This window comes from Megalopta genalis, chromosome 5 (assembly GCF_051020955.1).
Source record: "Megalopta genalis isolate 19385.01 chromosome 5, iyMegGena1_principal, whole genome shotgun sequence".
NCBI classification, from domain to species: Eukaryota; Metazoa; Arthropoda; class Insecta; order Hymenoptera; family Halictidae; genus Megalopta; species Megalopta genalis.
The window spans coordinates 17,742,257-17,766,102 of record NC_135017.1 but is presented as its reverse complement, the minus strand read 5'-3'; the positions used below and the strand labels follow the sequence as shown (position 1 = coordinate 17,766,102).

The 23,846-nt window shown below is 46.0% G+C and overlaps 1 protein-coding gene across 6 annotated transcripts; it reads left to right on the top strand.

Annotated features, from left to right (window-relative positions):
• Window positions 1-119: 119 nt before the first annotated feature.
• LOC117227355 (uncharacterized) lies at window positions 120-23,466 on the top strand. 6 transcript variants are annotated; one of them, XM_033482505.2, is made up of 9 exons: window positions 120-185; window positions 1,355-1,768; window positions 2,564-2,802; window positions 3,252-4,154; window positions 5,276-5,627; window positions 5,789-6,194; window positions 6,325-6,596; window positions 7,295-7,479; window positions 11,869-22,591. In XM_033482505.2, exons 2-9 carry the CDS (start codon window positions 1,667-1,669, stop codon window positions 11,930-11,932), a joined length of 2,523 nt encoding a protein of 840 aa, XP_033338396.1. In that variant the 5' UTR covers window positions 120-185; window positions 1,355-1,666; the 3' UTR covers window positions 11,933-22,591. The 6 variants fall into 6 exon arrangements, 5 of the variants coding, with proteins under 5 accessions (XP_033338396.1, XP_033338397.1, XP_033338394.1 ...); XR_004492059.2 differs by lacking the exon at window positions 120-185 and adding an exon at window positions 22,789-23,466 and having other exon boundaries at window positions 198-1,768; window positions 11,869-12,039; XM_033482506.2 differs by lacking the exon at window positions 120-185 and adding an exon at window positions 198-381.
• The last annotated feature ends 380 nt before the right edge of the window (window positions 23,467-23,846 follow it).

Below are 23,846 nucleotides of genomic sequence, written 5' to 3'. Positions count from 1 at the left end.
AAAACGACTTGCTTTTACTTAACCTTTGGTTCTATCCGCGTTGTCAACACATGCATGTGCGTACCATAAAAACAAGAAGTAGTCACATATGTATTGGATTTGCGACTAATTCGTCGTTCATCACGTAGTGAAAATGCTCCTTGCGGCGTCGACGGGTGCGCGACGTTGGCAGGCCTGCTAAATGGGTATGTATTTCTATCCCGTCGTCTGCATTAAAGGGCAAGTGACAGCTCAAGCTATATTGTTGACATTCGTATGAAAATTACGCTGCCGCGTCGTACTTACGGGAAAGTAATTTTCATAATAATATAGACTAAAGCATAAGTGAACGGTTTCGGTAACATAAACAGCCTAACCGAATGATTTCCGTGAATCGTAAACGTAAGAAGAAAATTCAGGATCAAAATGATAATCGGTGTTTGAGTGGAAGGTATAGCCACATCGAGTTTAATAGATTTTAAATACATAGCGATCACGCTTAAGCGGTGTCCAGAAACTGTACTAGTTTTCTGAAATCGATCATTATCGTTTACGGATTGCAACAATGATTGTTCACCGGATGTTTCTGTTCAAACACCGTCGTAAATGTACCCGACAGTAGTACACTCCAAACAGTAAACGATTAAAGTGCGTGTGCAAAAGTGAATCAATCCGTATGGTATTACGCGCAGTACTTATCGTGTCGCTTTCTAAAGAAAAACCATCGATAACACTAATTTAACATCTTTTATTGTTACAATAGTCTCGGAATATCTTAAGATTCGCGCAGAATGTAAGTTCCATATTAAAAATTACTGTTTATTCTGTAAATATAATTCTGTCACTGGTTCTTCAAAATTTTCTTCTCTTCTTACGACTTATTTGTTACGTTATACCGGTTGTCAAAAATCTTACGCAATCCACGCTAATTTTGTGCTCGCCGATACGTCCACGTATAAAATGTTAACAAATTTTCCTAACAATATATTCGAATTCGTCGAACTCGTCCAAAGAAGCATCGTTCTCTTCCAATTTTCTCGTTACTCTCGAAGAATCGCGAATTAGAATATCAGCGTATATCGTGTAGAAAATTCACGACTGTCCGATACCAATGATTATCGATACGAAAAATCATGTCGCTACTTTCCTCCGGCTTGAAGTTAACGGACAAAGTCGAAGTCTGTCCGATATTTCTTTCGCGCCATTAAAGTTGACATTTCAAGAAGTCACGCCATCTTCATGATTCTCGACGAAAAATGCTCTCAGTAAGCGATACGTCACGCGCATTTACTAGATCCCTGACATTTTCGGGTTTATTTATAACGTCGCTGCTAAGGGTGTCAAAAGCATTCCCATTGTGTTTCACGTGCGGTAGATGATAATAGGAGGGTGACAGAGAGAAAAGAGACCTGTCGTCGTCGGCGATCGTTCGCCGAGAGTACTTCCAAGATTCTATGCGACAGTGGTCCATCATCCATGACGTTCGACTGTGTTGCATCGAGAGACTGAACCTGATCGGCGGACTGATCGCGGTTGTGTATGCGCGATAAATAAGGACAGCCTGATCGATTCGAAATCGGCGACATTGTAACCGGAGCGACCGAACGGACCAGGGAAAAAGAGGTTTCGGTATGACCTGTGGCGGTGATAAGGACTCGTTGGAATCATCGGGCGGGGAGGAGGAGGCATGGAAGCTGAAGCTGGTCGGCAGTCTCACCATCAGGGGCTGCAGCTTACCCTGCCATCCCCGGGAATCCCCGGTCTGGACGTCGTGAGGGCCTTGCACCAGGTTTGACATTCGCATATCTATCGTAAATATATCATTTTTATTTCCTAACTCTTAACCTTTTTCTACAGAAAGCATGCGACGTATTGGTAATAATTATTGTCGTTTAACTCCGTCTACTGTTCGCTTTTACTTAAGAAAATTTTGCTGTTACACGGACAGATTTTTCTGTCAATTTAATAGTCGATCTAACTTCAATTAACAGCAATTATAAATCATTTGTATGCTCGTAGATGTCTTTAATTTGTACCGTTCAATATTTTTCGACGGATTCTTGCTATAGTTTTAAGTCCAATCAAGTATGGTAGTAATTAATTATATATTAATAAATAATATATATATAATAATATAAATTAATTATAATTATTAAATAATAATATTTCTCTTTCAAATCATTTAATTTCGCTGAAGCGAACGATAGGCTATAGGTGTGCGATAGTCGCGCGTCTTAAAAACAACGAAAGCGACAGATGCCGAAATTTGTAAATAATGCATGTCGAATCGATGAATATTTTCTGTTGAAAATTAGTTAATAGTTAACACCGAGATATAATGAACGTATTTCGCGACACGTCCTCGAATGTTTCACGAAAGCACCGGGGGCGGAAGCTGCGAGAGATGATTCTGTTACGACAGCGTTTAGTCATCACGTGTTTTTGTTTACAGTTACCTTGTCGATCGTAATTCCTCGAGTATAACCGAGGTGTCAATATCATCCTTTCGCTCTATTATCTCCTCGCGTGTTTTATATAAGATCGGACCGGCATCATCACGGTGTTTTGACGCGTTCTTTTTCAGACTGTGATATCGCTTCGCTCTGCTCTGGACTCCTCGCGGGAAGAGTTGCGTCGTCTTAAGGAGAGCGTCGGTGATTTTTCTGGCGAGAGCTACGTCGATGTCATTGAGAGGCTGGCTCTTGAGAATCACGTCCTTAGGCGAAAGATCCTAAGTAGGAACAGTGAGTTTTCTAGTGATGCTGCCACAAGCCCGCCGCCCCAGGCCCGTCCTTTACCACTCGCAGTAGAGGACAGTAAGCAGTGAGTTTCGAAGTACAACTCTCCAAGAAATTAGAGCGCCTTCTCTCGTCGATTTGTTCTTTATGCCGCGCCGTTCGAGCTGATCACTACAGTTGTTAATTTTTTTTTTTTAGATTTCTTACCTCCTCGAGATACTCTAACTATACCGTTCGCAAATACTGCTTTTTTTAAATGTAAAGCAAAGCTGTGCATGCAAAATTTTCAATTGCGAAGCCATCCAGGTTTGCCCGGTTTTCGAAAGATCAGCCTGTTCCGATGAAGTACGCTCGGCAGCTTCGAATGAAATATTACTCGCATTAAACGTCGCGATGTACAGACAGTTTCACGGCAAAGCTGCATAGCGTCGCGTTAATTAAAAGGAGCGTTCCTGACGCACCTATTAATAACCATAGCATGTGTAACACGCGGCTGCATTCTCGCTGTCATTCTCATCCTTCAAATGGTATTAGCCTGCCAGAGGAAACGGGCGTATCCATGGACTCGTTAAGAGACAAGGTTGTCAAGGAGGATCCGCCGGAGCCGTCGAGACGGGTCATCCAGAGCGGCAAAAGCGACGGGAACAACGGCGACGATTCTGCCGCGTCGTCGGCAATCAGGAGACCGTTCAAGGATCAGGAAGTATCCGGGGACTCGAAGTGCGCGATGTCAAAGGATAGCGCAGGAACGGTTCATCAAGTACAAACTCGACTGTCCGAGGCTTCTCCGACCGACAAACAATCCAAGGACACCGAGGATCAAGATACAACCGAGGCGCAAGCTGACCGTTTGGATGTGCCCGACAAGGATATGGAAGATCTCAGCTTGAAGTCGGTCTCCGACGGCGAAAACTCGGTGTTCAGCGACAATCCGGACACGCAGATGGCGCAGCAACATCAGCGACAGAACCAGACAGCCGATCAGCCGAAGGCCAACGATCAGTCGGAGAACGAGTCCGAGGAGCTGGACGACATCGAGCTAATATTCACGACCGACGACACTTGCCGCGATCTCGGTTTGCAAGAGGATCTTGTCTCGATCACGGAGACGGAGTCCTGGCAACAGCCCGCCGCCACAGGACAACCGGTCTTGCTGAAGTATACCAAGTCCGCCGAGGGCGAATCGTTGGTCTGTAACGGCGAGAAAACCAGCTCCGTCGAAGAAGCTGTCTCCTCGCAGAGCTCCAGCATCGACCGCGAGGAGAGCGTCGATAGATTCGACGAAAGCTCCAACACCAGATTGAACAAAATGTGGTCCCAGTGCTCGGTGCTGGTCGAGACTGACATCAGCAAGTGCGGTGTCGTCGAGGAGCCGGAACATCCTACCAGACACGCGGTTAGGAGGAACACGTTGGCCGCGCCTCCCACTGCTTACAGGTAACGATCAGTTCTTAGTGCTAGACGATAGACTCTTGGTATTGATTTTTCTTTTATGCACGCTGTACACGCGCTAGTTCCTATTGACGCTATTTCGAAGCAATTAACGCTCGAGATTTTACAACAAAAATAACACATACAATACTTATCGAGTAGCGAAGTTCGTGGTCATGTTCCAAGCCCAATGAGGAGACTTTACGGCTAGGGCAAGGTGTAGGAATATGGAAGAGGCGGACAGGTATCGGAGCGGAGAGGCGGAAAAGAAGCCTAAGTGCCAAGAACAGATAGGAATCTTGAAACATTCGATGGAAGACTGCAGTGGAACGGAAAGGATAAATATAAGCATAGAGAGGACGTTGCAAAACAGGAAGGAGCATTGATAGGATATGGACAGAGATAGGCGTGAAAGAAAGGGAAGCAACAGAAACCGAAGAATAAAGAGAGACCATAGCTGGTTCGGATTATAGACGCATAGTAGATAGATTGTAGATCGATGGCGATAAGGAGTTCAAATTATACGAAGCACTTTGCAACGATTTACACTCTGAGTTCTCGATGGTGAAGTATTTGCGATGACGCTGAAGAAGTCACAAAGTTCGTTGCCTAGTTTATAATTATAAATTCAGCGCAGAAAGTCTGTAAAAAGTTCGGCGCGGTTCAAAGTTCGTGACTGTTCTCTGTCCGGCGATCCCCTGCCAAAGTTCGTCAAGTGTCACACTTTTACGCTTCGAGTAAACCTACGAGTCGTGTACGATTGTTCTTGCACGTTCTATCATTAGTTTCCTGATAGTCTGTCCAGTTCTGAATCATTCATCGAAGGTGAAGTCTCTCGTTCTAGAGTCTATAGTATAGAGGTTCACGATGTTCAACATTATTATTTTTAGATCACTCGATAACGCGCTCTTCGTACCGCTCATTTGCTGTAGCAATGGACATCGCTCAACATCGACGGTGTTTCGATGATTGATAAAGAAACATCTGAGCGTACGAGGTTTGCGTTTCTATCGATTGTGATGTATATCGGCGGAGAGACGGTGGAGCGTAGGAGTGCCGGAGATAGAAAGAAATATCCACGATTAGATGTTTCCATATGAAAATGAGGTCGATTACAATATTCCCAGACCGATCATCCATCGAGAGGCTCTAGCAGGCAGTCGTCGAAAGAGCGCGGCACCATTGAGGCCGGTTATGGACAGGATCAGCGGCGCGAGGCGCGAGTCCGGCGCTCAAACCGACATCTCCGCGCTTCCGGCTCATTGGCGCTCGGAAAGTTATCTCGCGCACAAAGTGGCACACGCGTTCACCACGTTGCCGAGTAAATTCGCCTTGCCGACCGGCGTGCCCGGAAGGCTCCGGCTCTCCGACAAGACTCGGGAGGCCAGACGAGTGATGCTCTCGGATATCAGCTTCACCAGCATGGTGCCAGAACTGTCCAGAAGCGCCGATCATCTCTGCCACGATCCGCACGTACAGGTAGGACCTGAATCAGATTCAACGCCCTCGTAGATTGCTCTGTAGAAATCGAGACGCGCCAAATGTCCTTTAAAATGCTACATATTTCACGTGAAAGTCTCTCGATGCAACCGATAGACACCTCTTGCACATCCCTGACAGCGCGTACATTTCTGTTTCAGACCTGCTTCAACTCGCGCGGCTGCGGTCTTCGCACGCCAGACGTGCACCGCCGCGAATCATTGGGTTCTCCGGCGGGTTTCTGGCCTCGCTGCAATCCCAGCACAGGGCTTCCTAGTCCCTGCGACTGTCGCCTCTCCACCGACCTCTACTCGTCGCGGTATCGCGGCTCCTTGAGCTCCATTCCGTCGCCTGGTCTAGAGGTTGTCAGCGGCCCGTCGCGAAGACACTCCTGGAGAGCAACGGCGGCGTCCTTCGACACGTGGAGAGTCCCGGTGGCTACCTCCACCCCGAGGCCCACTTGGTCTTCTATGCCCTCGTCACCGACCCATGTGCACCCTCCGGCAACGTCCTCGAAGATCACCAAGAACGTTCCGAAGAGAACGCGATCGAAGGTCACCTTCCAAGGTAATGGCTGTAAAACGCGTTTCGATGTTTCTCGATTTTGATATCACGGTCGTTTCTACCGTCAGGAATCGTCTGTTTTCGAAACAAGGTCGCTTCAGCGATGAAACAGGGTGGTCGCGTTTGATTGCAGAATGCCCGATGACGCGAGGCAGCCTGCCGAATTTGCGCTCGGACTTGGTCGGCGGCGATAACAGCGGCGATTCGACCGAATCGTTGATCGACGAGGCCGAGGATTATTTGCGACGAAGCATCGACTCGATGCTGACAGTTTCCAGCAGCGGCGTCTGTTCCGATTATTGGAACAAACAGACGGCCAGGCGGAGACGGGCGCGCCGCTATTCCGAGCCTGATCTCATCCGTGACTGGCATCCGCCTCAGGATGCCAGACCGTACCTGCCAAAGGTAAGTTTCATCAGTGTCTACCCTAATCCGATTAATTAGGAGACGACGACGAGCTTGCAACGTTCAGCCCTTCTGTCTCTGGCATTCGCTTTTCGAATTGACGGCAACTTTGACCGTGACCTCTCTCTCTCTCTCTCCACCTCGTGCTTTATTAAAAATTATCCGGTAAATTGTGCGGATAACTACCACCATTATATTGTAATCTGCTTGTATGTATGCATGCATGTACATACACGCCACCTTGACCTTCGCGTATGGAATCAAGGACACTTTTCTGCGTAACTCTTAAAAGATTTCTCCTCCCCCTCCCCCGTATACCTGCACACACACATACACACACACACACGTCGGCCGTTTATGGCAAACTTGTTTTGCCAATAACTTGTTAAAATAAAAGTTACGCGACCGCAGCCGCTGCGTCCGTGGGAATCGATATTTGTCGCAACGTCGCGACATCAACACTTGTACGATCCTGCTGCGTAAATGACGAGGAGGAGGCGGGCGCCCACACTTGGTCGGCCGTTAAAAAGTCCGATTGTAACACGCTTTTGCATCTAGGGTAACGAAACTTGGCCGTACCCGTTGTTGCCGGTTCAGATGCACGAGCGACCTTCGGACTTCGATAATGTACATATGTTAGTTAATAATAAATCGAGGCGACCGCTCTATGCCACTATTCGCGATCATTATTTGTTCAGATACCAAGGGATCTCAAGCTGGACCATCTGGTCAAGGTGATATCGCCGGAAGGAAGAGTTCTGCAAGGACGTGTCAGGTACGTGGGACCTGTACCAGGACGGGACGAGGCACACGTTGGCGTCGAGTTACCATACATGAACGGCACGTCCGATGGCACTTTTCAGGGCAGGAGATTCTTCGATTGGTGAGTCGAGTGTTTCATCGATTTTTAATATCTATTGACCATCGGTCTTCAACTTACACGGAAGCTTCGAATGTCTTTTGTTTCGGGAACAAAGGAATAGTAATTCTATGTCGCTCTTTTTTTTTAAATTATTTAGTTTATTTGATATATTTGGTGTATTTATCATATTTATTATATTTAACATATGTTACTCGATTTCAAAGATTCATTAGAATACTAACTTGTTCTTTCGCGAACTAAATACAATCGTTTGTTCTTATTCGCTCCGTTTACGAAGTTTTCCGCACGAGTTACTCTATCGGCGGCATCGTTAACGTCAATTCTCGCTACTTGCACGCGGTAGTTGCAGCCCTACTTGAATACCGAACACACTCGTAGATGCAGATCAATGTTCTCGCTATCGACGTACCTCTCGCTCCCATTCGCTCATTGATATTTCATTTTCATCCGTCCCTTGAGTCGGTTTCACACATTTCTCACAGCCTCTGGGACAGTAGCGCATCCTGCTCGACCATTTATCATTATATAAATAATTTTTGCTCACTCTCTAACAATTCGAACTTGAAAATTTGTTCTTTATACATTTACATAAAGAAGTTTCAAGGATATCTCTTAGAAATATCTTTGTAATATCAGGAAATGTGAAAGAAAAAAATCAGGAACCCGTGGTCTTGGTTGGATTGGTAGTTTTACTGTCAATAATCACGGTCGTCAAAGTCTCTGAGAGAATCCTGAGGAGTCAATTATTTTTTTCATCAATTGTCCCACTTCTCCGTTGCACAGAAGTCAGTGGCGATTATTGATTCTTCAATAGAACTCACCGACCCTTGTGCACTTGAAATCTCCTCGCACATCTTCAGCTCTCAAGTCGATAACGCGAGCTGGCACTCGGCTAGTTTCTTCTTCTCGTACATATGTACATCGTCGACTCTTGTAAATACATGACCCTCCGCTACATTTACGGCTGTGCAGACTATCTTCGTTACCGCAAAGCCTTTCGTACACTTCGCGCCAGTCGCGATTAACGCGTTAAGCGCCGCAAATCAAGCCCAAAAGCTCGCGCAAAATCAAACCGATCCGATCAACGAAGCTGAAACTAGTTCGTTCGAATACACAATATCGCGTTAAAAACGAATTTTCGAGACTGATCGAACGTCGTTAGACTACGCTAGCGCGATTAACGTGCTCGCGCTGTTACGAAATCGTGCGGTCGTTATTTGCTGCATATTGCGTTCCGCGAACTCTTGCGGAAGTTAACAGTTTACAATGAATCGATAGCTCGAACCTGTGCCTAGCTCGAAAATCTCAGCTTCGAAGATGCGCTTGCAGGCGGCCCTTCCGAAATTAGCAATAATTTGCGGAAGTGATTTATTTTACCTTCCACTTTACGGAATCTCTCCTTCGAACGGAGACCGAAGAAAGTGACAAAGATATCGATTCCTCGGGGATCCGTTCGGACAATGTTCCTCCCTATAGCTGTACTGCGCTGCCATTATTTTCACTGCAGTCGTAATGCAGAGTCGCAACAACGGCATTGTGTTAATGAGGACTGCTAACTGCGAAAACGCGACCAACGGCTCGTTCGATAAAAGGCCTTGTTATTGTTGTGACGGAACAGAGAGTAGCTCGATTCACGGCAGCCTTCGACTTGACGCACGTGAAAGACAAGTTAATGTCACGCTACGCGGACACGAAGAACGATCGTAGGAATTCCAAACTGCAGTAAATTCTCCCGAATCTTTCTTCAGCTTGCGAACAAAAATCTTCCGCGTCTTGCAGCACGTTTCGACGATCGTTGACGATCGGCAACTATAACATATCTCCTGTTCCCATATTTTTGTTCACCAGCTAAAGGAAAATCGGGGAGAATTTATTGTATTCTTCGTCGAACATTTCGCCGCCTAGTGCAACATGCCAGGCGGTCCTCCAGAATCCGAATTTCGAAACGTGGACATTTTTTCGCCATTTTTGCATCCCCCCCTTGCAACGAGCAACCTTTTTGTCCGCGAACTAATCTTCTCTTTAATCTCGATCGTTGTGAAATAACGTAAGAGAAAACGAGAATCAGCGCGAAGATCCGCAGTCTAATTATCGCCAACGCGCACCCTTAACAGACTACCCGGTTCATTCGACCGAAAAAATAAGAGAAGCCCGGAGAACAGCGATTGTTCCCTAAAGCTGTCCCTATCGGGTGTCCGCAATGTAATTCCGGAAAGTTTGAATTCGCGTAAACGTGGCAGGTCTGATTAGCACCGCGGATAATTGCGCGGGCCGCATCTGGTTCACGCTTCTTTCGAAATCGCGATAAGAATCGCATCCGACGACGCGGCGTATCCGACTTGGCGAACCCGTCCACGGGCGTTCACGGGTTCGTGTTTGCGTTTTCTTGGCAGCGTTTCTTCCGCGGGCGTCACGGCATCTCCGTAGAGTTCTCAATTAAATCGGCGCCACCGGCAGCGGCCGGGGCAAGGGGGTGGCTTTTCCGAATCCGGCCGACGTATTTAATTTCGTAATTGCCTCGCGTTTTGGAGGTAATAGGCCGCGGTACAAGCTGCGTGACAAAAGCAATTTCGCCCCGCGATAAACTCTCGTCTCGAACTCGCCCATGCACCTGCATGCACCTCCATGCACTCGCGACGGTGCACGTGTGTACCGGAGGCGCGCCGCGCCGCGGAGCCGGGGCTTTCGTGGAAGAATGCGAAGTTACCCGTGAACTCCGCTCGATAGGCCTGTGTTACTTTTCAACGGCCATTGTTTTACATTGTAAAGTACGCTCGATAATTTATTCGGAATAATATAACCGATAGCGTCGCCTGTTTCAGCAAACGAGTAATTACCAGACCGCGGATCTTTACATGCATTCGCGATAAAGGCGAGCAGCTGCGGTCTCAGATGGAATAATTTAAAGAACTCGAGCAGAACCCCCTCGCCGATCTGCTGAAGTTCCTCGTGAAAGGAGACAATCCCCGTGAAAGGAGAGATACAGAAGATTTGCCTAAAGATTTACAGTATGGCGATTAAATGGCGCTTTAACTAGTCTAACTAGTAGCGGAGATTTTTATTAAGAGTTCCTTCAAGTTTAAGTATTCGAGGAAACGCAGGGGCGCAGTAAATACAAATTTTCTTCTTCGAAGAAATTATTCTAATCGAAACATTTCTAGCTTCAATCAGAAATCGATCGATCAAATACTATGTATATAAAACAGAAACGTTCGGAGATACTTTCAACCGTCTTTTATCATTAGTTTCAGCGCGCTAAAATCATCAAGAGAAGAAACATGTTTGCATTGAACTCGCGCCGCTTGTTATCGGTGCAAACAGTTTTTATATGACGCAAGGAACCGCGCACAGTAATCGCTAGAAAGCGCGAGCACACTCGTCGTTGCATCGAGTCTCGGAAGCGATACGTTCTAGTAGAAGATAAATTGAACGTAAGAGAGAAAATACACCGAATTCCAGGGTAGTGGTTCTAGGTCAATTACACCTCATCAACAGCTGAAAGCATCGGGGCGCGGCCCGAAACCGCGTCGATAGTTCGCGCTCGGTTAGAGTTACACGCGAAGAACTCGGGGCTAACGCACATAGGTGCCTTCTCGAGATCAAAATCTGAGGAGGTGCAACACACTTTCGTGGACGACGATTCGTCACGCGAGCATTATTCCGACCGGGCGAAACTTCCAACGATTCACCAAGGCTCGCTCCCTGCGAGCTATGGCAGAGGCGTCCGCTGATAACGTGTGTGACAATATTCCAAGAATCGACCGACCGTTTCTTCCACGCCCACTTCGTGCAATTGAGAGATGAAATTGAAACCGAGGTTGTTCTCGTCCGCGCGATGAATGCCCGTTATAGACGCGACCGACACAATCGTTTCATCGAATTTCGAAAGCAATTTTTGCTGTTTCTCGACGTTCTTTTGTGTTCCCTTCTAGAAATGAGATCAACGCTGAGCCTGGCGAAGTCTACGATCGACTAACAAGTGTTGATTTATTGCAAGATCGAGTTTATTTAAATTTTTCACGATTCGTAGTCGACAATTTCTAATGGAAGCAGCTCTGCGACTTCGATAATTATGAAATGAAAAATGTGAATCCGGTCATTTGACGGTCAGCGGTGGGTTTAGTATTGATCGAATAGAAAGAATCGTTTCTAGAATCGAAATACGCAGAAAACTGGACAATTTGGGAAGAGGAGATACGATTATTCGAGCCTTGCGACTCGTTTTTACAGCGACCGATTGTCAACGGCAAGATTTGATTTCGCGCAAGGGTCGTAATTTTAATGGATTACGGATAATACGATCAACTTGTTTTTCTTTTGCATGAAATCAGCGTTAATAAAACTCTGCCTTGTCGTTCGGTGACGCGATCCGTATCGGTTGTGTTCCAGTGATCCAGATCGAGCGATCTTCGTTCCATTCAAGAAGGTGATCCTAGCGTGGTGCACCACTTGACCCGAGCCGCCTACCACCCTGACGACTCCCCGGATCCTATTGTCTCAGTACACGATGTGAACGACGCGGACGACGAGAACAACGTGAACAACGCTAAGCAACGCTGGGTGCGTATACAACGCGATCCATGTACGATTTCTCCGCTGGTCACCTGGATGATCGGCGATCCCCTTTTGCGATCGTTCGCGATCATTTGCGATCCGTTCGACATCGTCGCGTGCTAAACACGCCCGTGTTCCCCGAACAGAGACCATTGGGACAGTCTCCGAGAGTAAACGTGGACGTTCGTTTCGACGTTCGCCTAGAAATCGATCCCCACCGATCAATCGCGAACCGTTATCGTCGCTTCAACTATCGACACGTTTCCCCCTGAACAGATCAAACACAAAGCATGTGATATAATCTTTTGTACCTTGAGTTGATCGATCGCACGCAGGCTAGGATTCTCCGTTCGAGACGAACGGACGAATCTACGTTGTTATCGAGTCGATTGTCCTCGGTGGCGGCGGACCGTATCTTTATTTTTGCTGGAAGCGAGCAAGCGGATGGAACGTGTGAACGCGCGTGTACATGTGTCACGGCTACGAGGAGAAGCACGGTTTTCGACGCTGATCTCTTAAGTAAGAGCGACTCCCGCGCTCGGGAACGGGCAATCAGTATTAATTATGCGAAACTCAGTCCGGCTAGGGACAGAAGGCACGAAACGGCGACGACGGATATCCTCGCTCGGTGAAATCGAACACCGACGCGCGACGAATCGTCCGACACGACGATGTGTTAATTAACATTGCAGTCGAGGATTACGACTGTGTCCCCACGTCGCCGTAGCAAACGGCAACGGAGGACTCGCTATTGTCATTCGATCGATTACTTTCGACTGTTTCGCAACGTGTGATAAACATTCCAAAGCCGCGCGAACTCTTCGCGGGACAAATGTATTTTTCATGCTTCAGGACCGCGATCCCCGCGGAATCTTTCCAAAGAGTGTACGTCAGATTTCAGCGTTTTTTCGTCGAGTATTCGAGCCTGAGCTGACACCTGAATAAACTAATTCCGGTACGAATGTTGTTGATCTCTCTTCGAAGTCGAAGCGAAGTTTGATTCTTTCGCGATCCAGGAACGAGAGCGAACGTGGAGGGCCGTACGAGAGAGAATCGTTGTCTCGTTCGATTAGGGGAGCGCTAATCGGCGTAGTTGCGGAAGAAATCGTTGGTGTAAGAGGATCGTGAAGGCTCTACTGTGTTACCAATTAACTCTTTCCCTGCCACGGTTTTGCCGTCCGCTTCGTATGTTTCCAGGAACGGAGCGGTATTTATTGCAGCGATGCTTCGCTAGGTCGGATCCAGGCATCTCTGTGCGAAACATAAGTATTGTTTATATGCTTCCTTATCGATGCTGAATGTGTTCGATTATTTTCGCGACGAACGGTTTGTTAAATTTCGTTCTGCTACGTACGCTGCACAGCGCACCCTTCGCCGCAAGTGTGTTAAGACGTTCGTTTACTTGATTGTTCTGTTCATTTACATTTAATCGAGAAGCGAACGAATCAAGGTTATTTCATTCTGTATCGTAGATAAAGATTAACCCTTTGCACTCGAAGTTTTTTTTGAGTCATATTACCAGCAACTCGAAGCCATTTTAGTGAAAAGATCATATTCACATGTAAGTTCATGATATAAGCATTAAAAGAAAAGTCATCGTTGTATGTTATTATTTTTTTAATTGTTTATGGATACAAACGTCATTTGTCACCAACAGCGAAACATCCTATAACTAATTTTTACGATTTGTTTTTGTTCTTATGTTAAAAACTGAAAATTATTTGCATTGTCTCCGTAGCGGAGCCCTCGAGTTTGAAGACAAATTTTAAATGGCTCCGCTCCGGAGCCCTCGAGTGCAAAGGGTTAAAGATTGATTTTCCAATTGTTTTTCGGTCGGCACTCGCGCGTGGTGCAACGCGCATGATTCTCGTCGATGCATGCTCTGCTCTAACATGGGACCAGCGTTTCGCGGGACGCGTTTTCTGATCGAAAAGCGGCGGCTTTAAGTTGCTCGGATACAGCAACAAGTTTCTCCAATTTAGCCAGAAGGATTTTGAAGTTGCGCGAAAGGTTCCTGGACGAATCCCGTTCTATTTCTAAATTGATTCGCCCGAAGCAGGTGTCGATCAACTTATCGTTACAGCGGGTGGGGACCCCGAACGACCAACACTTCTGAGCACGAGTTGTTCGAATCGTACTTAGAACTCGCGACCAGCTCTCGTCGACGATCATTCTGTACGTATTTACTCCGTAAATATTCATGTTCGACCGTCGAGAACAGTCGCGACGCGTGTCCGAACCGACTGTGTTTGTTCCGCAGAGAACGGATGATGGAACGGGTTAACGTGTTAGACATATGTACGCGCACGATTCTATTTTTGTAACTCTTACGGAGTGCGAGATTTCCTCGGAGACAATATACCGGAGTGTAGCGCGCGTTTTTCGTGTAGAGATCGCACGTAGGATTTCAATGACGATGCTCTCTGTGATATCGTGGATCGCACGCGAAACGGAAAATAGTAGACGCGACGGAAGAATATCAGAACATATGGCTACTAGATCGGATCAACTATCACGGTTCAAATTCTCAAGGGGAACAATACGTCGCCGTTCGATCTCCCGTTTCTTCAAATTATTGGAAACCTGCTCCGAATCGTTTTTACTCCGCGCGCAGATCCACGATTTAATCGCGATTGCAGTGGATCTCCCGGCAAGATTTAGACTCGAATGGATCGATTCGACTCGTTGAGAATGCCTACGCCACGATCCGATCCTTGTTGACATCGTTTGTTAACGAAATTTTCGTCGAGAACTGTCCGCGCTCGGTTCGCGCTTAAACAATAGGCGTACGAATTGTTTCATCGATCGTAGAATTTAGTCGATTGTTTCATCGTTGTTCGATATTGTACCTCGAAACGACGCGCGTTATCCGTGTTATCGGAGAGTTTGCTAGATCTCAAATGAATTCAATTAACAAAGGAATTCGTTTAACACGCGACGATACGGCGATATGGTGCTAAATCGCATTTCGACAGTTTCTATTTCACGACGAAACCAGTTTCCAGAATACGAACAGATCCGCGAGAAACGCAACAGTTGTTTTTTTGCCGGTGCACGATTTTTCTCGATGGGACGACGACATTTCGAAATATTTATTTTCTCCACGCGTTACGCAACAGGCAAGTTTTTATACAGGTCCGATCGACATCGTACAAACGACTCTTTTTATCGACACCGTGCCCCTTCGAAATATTTTTATAGGATTTCTGAAAATGGTATATAATATGTATATGTGTATATACATATATATTTTTTTTATTATATTTTACGTATACCTTTATTCGTACAGTCGTAGTCTCTCTGCACCTTTAAATGTATACAGGCGATGATTAACGTAGAGAAACGAATCCGTTCGAGGACTCGACAAGAATCAAACGTCGACCGTAAATTCTGCGAGCCCCTGGCATCGAAACAGAAAACGAGTTCACCTAATCACGTGGCGAGGAAAGCACGTCGAGGTTGAAAATACGCATGCATGTTTTATCGCGACCTGTGTACTTAAATGTACTTAAATACTTTGGTGTCTATGTAGCAAAAATCAGTGTCGCAAGACTTCTAAAAGACGCGAGAAAACGGACGAAGATCGCATCGCGAGCGCGGATGCGATTAATTGCCGGTGAAAACGAGACGCGCTGTTCAGAAGCCGGATTCTCCGTGACGCGTGTTACGCGTTCAAAGCAGGAACCGGTTGAACCGCGAATTAGTTCAGGTCATCGTAAGTTTAAATAACCGTCCTTTGGTTGATTCTAATTATTCGTTCGTTAATGGTTCAAGATCCGTCGCGCGGATTTCGTTCGGCAAGAGCGAAGGGGTTTACGTTCGAAGAGCGGCGCCAATTAGCGGACACCGCGGGATACTTTTCGCGCGATCTAGTCGCGACTCCGTTCAATTATTCAGCCTGTTCTCTGGGAAACTTGGGGCACAGTTCGTAACTTTCGACGCACCGAAGCGACAATATCGATTCCTCGTTGCGACTCGAGCTACGCGAAAGTCTTGCTTCCCGGTAACACCTCTGCAACGATAATCAAAACTATATACGATGTACCTACATGCTCGCGTCTAATCGGGATCGCGACGGCGTATATACTCGCGCGAGCACTAATTACGTTGCCTATCTATGCGGCGATGGAATCAAGTTTAATGTCGCGCATTAATCCGACGCGTCGTCCTGTATCGTTACCGCGGCGCGCGTGTAATTATACCGTGTGCCTCGTCGATGATTCCCACTAAATTATCATTTCAATGTTTAACCTCTTGACGCAGTTAACGCGATTAGAAATCTTTCGATCGCGATCACTTCTTAGAGGGGACAGAAAATCGATGCTCGCCGTGCGCCTACATTTAGAGATTCGAATTTTATTCCAGTTTCAAAGGACGGAATAACAACTATACTCGATCAGTTATTTTCTTGAAATTTTCATCGCGAGTCGGATTGGTCAAATATACTTCTAACAGTGTTAGAAACGATTCGGTTATTCGACAACCTCGAGAAAGCGTGGAAACAATTTCTCCAACGATTTCACGCGTTCGACTGTGTTTATCGAACTGTGATACGTGACAGGGCCTATAGCAGTTCTATTTTATTTACCGGGAAATTTTTCAATAGTCTTCGCCGCACCGTTCTCCAACAAGATAAATAATGTACCATTGTCGCGATCGGAACAAGGATTTCGCAGCGTAATTCGATTAATAGCGGCATCAAATAATTGATTTCGCGCAGTGAACAGCGCCTCGTCGCTGCCACCGTTTGTCCGCGATATGCAAACGATTTCTATAGCCGAAGTTCTTAGAAGCGATCGCGAAGTGTCGATCCTTTCCTGCAAAACACCCGCTGTCGTTTATTAGCTGGTCGTGTATGCGTAAACTTTGTCGCTCGGAAGCTTCTCGAGATTCTCGTTTGCGTAAACACCCACGGGCGCGCGTGAGAGACAGGTGCGCTACACGTTGCCACGAGTCATAAGAAAATCAACAAGGAAGTTGAACGTATAGACGACGGCTATTTATGAGATCGAAGTGCAGTAACTTTGTAGTACTATGTACACAGGAAATTCATTGTCCCAGATTCTCTTCAATCTTTTTCCTTCGCGCTGTCGCGCGACGATCGAACATCGTCCAATAAATTCCCGACAAATCCTTCGTGAATTCTTGATCGATTCTATCATTGGGAATTCGATGATCGTAATCCGACTGCGATATTAATCATTCATTTTTCTTTCATCTGTATACGTACGCGTGGCCGATCGTGCCAGAATCGTTGTGTTTTTAGATTATTGTTAAATTTGTTGTTTACTCTTCTCTCTGCACGGAGAGAAGATTTATAAATCTGTATTATCCGTTTTCCATTTCTTTATTCTCGTTAATTCTCGTTACGATAATTATTCTGGAATATTGGATTTTTCGAAACGTCGACGTGCCATTTGAACAGCTGTTATCACTATCTTTTGCGATAGTCGCGGTATACTTGATTCCATAGCCACGATTCAGGCCGTAGATCTTTCTCGAGCAAGGTTGCTGAACTGCAACTATCCATTGCGATACCTATGTCCCACCGATGGTGGAACATTCGAGGTGGGTTCGTCGCGACGCATGTTTGGAATTCGCAATTATTCGTGAAATTACACGTGACGATTTTTGAATCGCGCAACAGCGGTATTAAAAACGAGAAACGAGTGTCGAAGTGTAAGTATCGAGCACGTGTTATTTCGAGAAAATTGCATTCAAAGATGCGCAGGATATCGGCTCCGATGGAATTGTAAATCGAGGAAACGACCTTGTACGATGGAAATCCACCGGCGAAGTAGACGCTGATAATTGTCTCGTAGATCCATCGAGCAATAACGATCGTGAACGAGGTCGGCATATTTGAGGCAGCGGAATAAAGTGATCGGAAACATTTGCGGCTGCCCGACGGACATAACAAGATGCTTATTCAGTATTGTTCGACGTTTATTTATATATTTGCAAGTTATTCATTAACGTTATTAACTGCATCTCCGATTTGTTTCTACGTCCGAGCGTCTTCGATTTATTTCTGCGTCTGAACATCTTCGATTCATTTCCACGTCTCAACGTCTCTAATTTAATTATTAATCGTACCTCGAATTCAGTTATTAATGCCGCGAGAAAAAGACGAAAGCTTGACCAGAGCTTCGACGATAATAAGCGAGCAAGTGTAGCGAGCATTGTGGTCGCAAGTGCTGGTTTCTTGTTACAGCTCACGTGACTTTGCGGCGATGTCATCTACTCACCGAGTTACAGGTTTTAAGATCGGAATTTTCACGCGTTGATTAGAGTTGGCATTCTAAGACCGAGCTCTCCAGCATCTTAAACGTTCGACGATTAAAAAGTATTTAAAAAAAAGGAAGATATTTCCTTCGATGTCTGACCAAACGCGAACCTATTTCCCTCGCCGGCAAACACGATCGATTTCCTTCGGTAAGATCGATGTTCGATCGATCGATGTTCACTGTCGATGGTTCCTAGCAAAATTCCTTTATTCTTCTGGCGATATATCGCGACTTTTATGCGTTCACAGCGAAAACGGGCGAGCGAAATACAGAGCGAGACGAGGACATCGGAGGAATTCAAGGATCCCGTCGCGTTGCGCTTCGAATTTATTTTTCATTTCGCGCGATCATCCGCAGCCTACCGATTGCAGACAGATTCATCCAACAGTGGCCTTACGAATTTCTCTGAAAGAAACCACGGTTTCATCCACGCGCGTTCACGCATCAAACGGAAACGTAACTTCGTCCGAACACGTATGAGAATCGCCATACGTTCGCCAGACTAATCGACCGCCGCGGAACTTCGACTCTCCGTAGACCGGACGCGCCGTATACAGTAATGTCTCCCTTACTGACGCTCGGATCGTCCACTAAAATGGACGATTTGGGAAGAGGAGACGCGATCGTTCGAGCCTCGCGGCTCGTTTTTATAATTGTGGACAATTTATGGGAATGTTGCTCGCCTCGACGAGATTGTTATCGATGCGCTTGGAACCGGTGTACGGTGAATTCTTCCTAATTTACTTTCGGCTGATAAACAAAAGTGAACAATTTGGTAAGAGTGCAGAATCTGAGCGCGAATTGGGGAGAAATTTTTCGTTTTTCTAATCGTTGGCAATCGTCAACTATCAAAATAAACCGCGAGGCTCGAACAATCGTATCTCCTCTTCCCAAATTGTCCATTTTTGTGGTCGATCTGGGCGTCAATTAGAGAGACATTACTGTAATTTTGGAAAAGTTTCATTCACCGTCTTAGAATTTTAACGCGAACCGAACCACGATATATATGCAGGCATTCTATTTTTCTATTACAGTGTACCAGAGACTACTATAATCTAAAAGCCGACAACGCGTCTGCGCGCCTCCTCGCATCACCGTGTTCTCACGCAATTCAATATAACCTTGCGTAACCCGATCATTATCAGCAACAGGCGCGCGTACAAAATCGTGATGTTGCCTTGGACCTTGCAACCGCTTGTCTTTCATAAACATTCATCGCGATACTTCGCGAACCGCGTTGCGTTGCTCGGCGCGTCCGTGTCACGGTTCGCATGTATTAACCCTTTTCACGGGCGCAATATGATTTTTCAAGAATACATCGACTCGATAAGAAGCTTCGGCGATGGGAATATTCGAGCCCCGGTGGTCCATATGCGCGCTAAAAGTGGGCGGGGAGCATGGTTCCCGGTGCCTATGAAAGGGTTAAATTGTCAGGATTATTCCAAGGTTGTTCGCGCCAAATCTATTTCTCGATCAGCTTCGTGATAGGATAAAAATACAGTAAATTCTCCCTCAGCTTGTAAACCTAAATAGAGAATTTAGGAAGAGGGGATACGATTGTTTGGTCCTCGCGGCTCGTTTTTACAGTTGTCGACAATTGGCGACCACGGAAACGAGCCGCGAGGCTAAATAATAATCGTATCTCTTGTTCCTAAATCGATTTTTATTTACCAGCTGAGAGACAATCGGAGAGAATTCACTGTCATACGCGATTCGTAGGAGAAAAATCGCCGATACGCGAGATCATATATTTTCGTTCCTCTGTATCGTCCCTGGAAACTATACCAAAGCTATCGTTTCGCGTTAGAACAATTCGAAGAGACATTCACTCGATGCAGACTGCATCTCGTAATCGAATCTCGTATGGATGAGCATCTCGTTAAAAGAACGGAGAAACACGGGTGGCCGACAGATAAAAACAAGTTCGGAATCGAATCGTTAACGGAAGAGACGCAAGCTCGTCGAAGAACCTCCTTCCCCTTTCAATCGATACGAACGATCTTTGATTTGCATAAACATCCGGCTGGACACGCGTGCCGCGGCGACACGTTCAACAAGTCTAGTCAATAACGAAAAAAGGAAAACGGAAAAAAATGTTAAAAAAAAGATCGAGATATAACATGGTAGACGCGAGAACAACTTTTCAGCTGCTCCTCAACCGCCGACTCGAATTTGTCGAAGGTGCTGTAGAATAATTGCTATTGTTCGATCGATGCATAATATATTTTGACGGCGAGAGTCCGACGTAACAGTTCGACGCGTTCCTTTATGTAAAGAAAACTGAAAGAAAGAAAGATGAGAAAGAGAGAGAGAGAGAGAGAGAGAGAGAGAGAGAGAGAGAGAGAGAAAGAGAGAAAGAAGTGATAATCGTCGTGTGCGTCCGGAGATTGTGCATGTATATTTATCGTGGAACAGTGTTTAAATAAGCATTTAAGAGGCTATAGAGAAGAACCTGTGTACAATTCGAGCTGTGTACATATGTATCCTTTAATCGCTGTGAAGAAAACAAAAAACATATATTTAAACGCGTGTCTGTGTGTTCGTATTTGTATATCTCTCTGTGCAACAATGTAAACAGCATGATTTAAGATACGCAGAATTGCAGTTCAAGAATACGCGGTATTATAAAACGCGTTCTAGCTGTTAGGGTTAAATCAGTGTAGGTGTCTCTTTGTCTCTCAACAGGTCGGTGGATCGGGTCTGGCGTTCGACGATACGAGAGATAATACGGGAATTGGTTTGCGCGCTTGTGATTGTTACGTTTCGATGATGCGAATTTGCGAGGCTGTCTTCTCGCTGCGACGGAGTCGCTGTCGTTTGTTTCTTCGCTTGTGCGGAAACGGTTGAGGATTATTCTCGTTGCGGAATTGTCGCGAGACATCGTTGCGAGATCCGCTTTAGACGTTTTCGGTGTGTCGCGCTCGGGAACGGCGACGGTTCGAGCGTGTCGCGATTGTTTCGCGCTAATTGGAACACTCGTACACCGCCGGAATGTTTTTACCTCTGAACGTAGGCGAAGAAGGTTTTAGAAGATAATGGTCCTAAAGCTGTTCACGTTTAAACGATATTTCTCTATTCTACGTACATATACATATATTTTAGCGCGCGTACGATCCCGGCAGCACGCGAATCGAAGGATTGAAACTGCTCTCGACGCGAGGATCGCGTGGACAAAACGTGTACAGAGGATTCGGTGTGCGCGCGAGTTTCACTTTCACAATCCGATGATAACAGCGAGCCAAATCGAGGGGAATATTTGTGCGAATGCGGCGAATCTTGTGTAAATTGCTACCGGTTACGATATATTGGTACGGTGAAGGGCTGTTCTCCCCGATCACACTATCGCATCCGGACAGCTTCCGATCACCGAACGCGTCCGATGCGCCGGCTGATTTAATACATAAGAATCGGAGGATAAAAATGTAATACGGAGTGTGACCCGAAGTTACTATGTGACCTGAAACTAATCGAAAATTCTACCCCCTAAGTTAACAATAGAATGAGTGTGATTATATTTAATGGCGACCACTATTGACTAAACTCGTAGAGCTAAAACAATACGATATCCTCGACTCGTTCTGATCACGTTCGAACAATGAATTCGAGAGGTATTTTTTCGTGTCGGAGGGGGGAGGGGCGGGGGGCGGGGGGGAAGGGACATCCGACGACAGCCATGTTTGATATTAACGACTAAACTATATTTTAAACTGAATGTAACTATGTCGCAACAATAAATGGTTCGAAATGATACTGCTGTAACCGAAAAACGTTCTCGAGAGTGTTTATTCGAGATGATTGTTCGTCGAAATCATTTCGTTCGCGCACGGTTACCATATTTGCGCGTGTAGCGTAAGCGTTTAAGGGTGGACGATTATATCCGAGGTGTGTGTCGTGCTTGAAAACAATTTTATTCGATTCGATGAAGCTAATGCCAAATAATCTGTCGCTGGACTGTGTTAAAAAAAAAAGAAAAAAAGAAAACAGAAAAAACAGATACGAAGCTGTATTTGAAAGAGCGTGTTGTTTCGATGCGGACGGCGACCGGGGGTGTGTGTACATAATTAAATAATGTGCTGGAATTGAAGGTGCGATGGCACCTTGATTGTTCGAATATTTTTACAGTTCTCGTTTGAACCCTTTCAACCAACTACATACATACTTCGACACCGCAAACTATTTTTCGATCATCGGGGAACGTCCCGATGAACATTCGGATAATCAAAACTCCATTGTACGTTACACGTGAATAAATGACAAGATACAGCATAGAATGACGACGAGCGTTCTCTGTGTTCCATCATTTAAAGGATTATTCAAAAATCTGTCCATGTTTCGAATAAAATGTCCAAACGTTCGACTCTCCACCAGTTCTAATTTCCATGTTTCGGGCTCCACGGACCATATTGATGTTAGATTAGAACCGCCCGAGATCATTACGAGATCATCTAATTCTCACGAATTGTTTTAGAAAAAGGTTTCGCAGCTGACGACTTGTTCCTCGGACGGCCACCTTTAGGCGTGCGATTCGGATGCAACGCCTAATCGATACGCACGGGTGTTGCTGCCTGGAACCGCTACTCCTACGCTGCCGGGGTGCGCCATAGGGCTCGCATATGGCATGGCTTAGGTGCATGCCATTTTCTGTTCGCGCCGGTTCATGCACCTTTCAAAAGTCTTCGGCGCCAAGCGAAACGGTGCACGAGTTGATAAACTGCAACCCTGCTTTGCAATGCATGCAGTCACGTATAGTCGCCTGTATGTATGTATGTATGTATGTATGTATAACGATCCGATCTCGTTACCGGCTTATGCATTTTTATGCCGAAACTAAAGTTGTCCGCGCTAATTGCGAAAGACGGCTTTGCGAAGCGTTCCTTTGACAACGTTTTTTTCTTTTCCTCGCCAGAGGGCTCGAGAGGGGACACACCTGTTAAAAGTTGCATCGCAAATTAATTCACAAGTTTAATCGCTCCGCTTCGATCGGCCCGCCCACTTTTTCTAGAACGGTTGCAAAATTCATTTCGTAGAAATAGCTGCATAAATCCTGAGTCGATGCCGAGACCTGCATAATAAATTACTCGACAACTCGACCGATTGGAACGATTAAAAGAAACAAAAGAGAAATATATCGATCATTAAAAACCGATATTTCTTATTATGATTTCTGCGAAAACTTTCGAGATTTTTCGAGAGTTGTCGGACCTTTTTCAACGTAATCTCGCGCACGAATCTCGAAACGGTCCCCAAAAAACAATCGCCGTGCGGCGTCGCGCAACACATTTTCGCGATTTTCCCCGGGAAGCCAACAGGTGTTCCTCGTTCCCGCTAATTTTCCGTCGTCCCGCGTACGCGCCAATGGTCCGCGGGACACGGTATATTAAATGCTACACGATCCGTGGGAACAGCAGCAGCAGCAGCAGCAGCATCATCATCATCATCGTTTTACGTTTCCGCGTCGAGCCTCGTTCGGCTCGGCTCGCGATTTGAATTTCATTTAACCGCGCGCGTAAATGATATGCTCGGGTG

Excerpts from the sequence above, each read along its gene's own strand:
- LOC117227355 (XM_033482505.2), top strand. The coding sequence starts at position 1,667 with ATGGAAGCTGAAGCTGGTCGGCAGTCTCACCATCAGGGGCTGCAGCTT. Across the intron at positions 1,769-2,563 it reads TCGTGAGGGCCTTGCACCAG|ACTGTGATATCGCTTCGCTC; the intron begins GTTTGACATTCG and ends GTTCTTTTTCAG. Across the intron at positions 4,155-5,275 it reads GCGCCTCCCACTGCTTACAG|ACCGATCATCCATCGAGAGG; the intron begins GTAACGATCAGT and ends CAATATTCCCAG.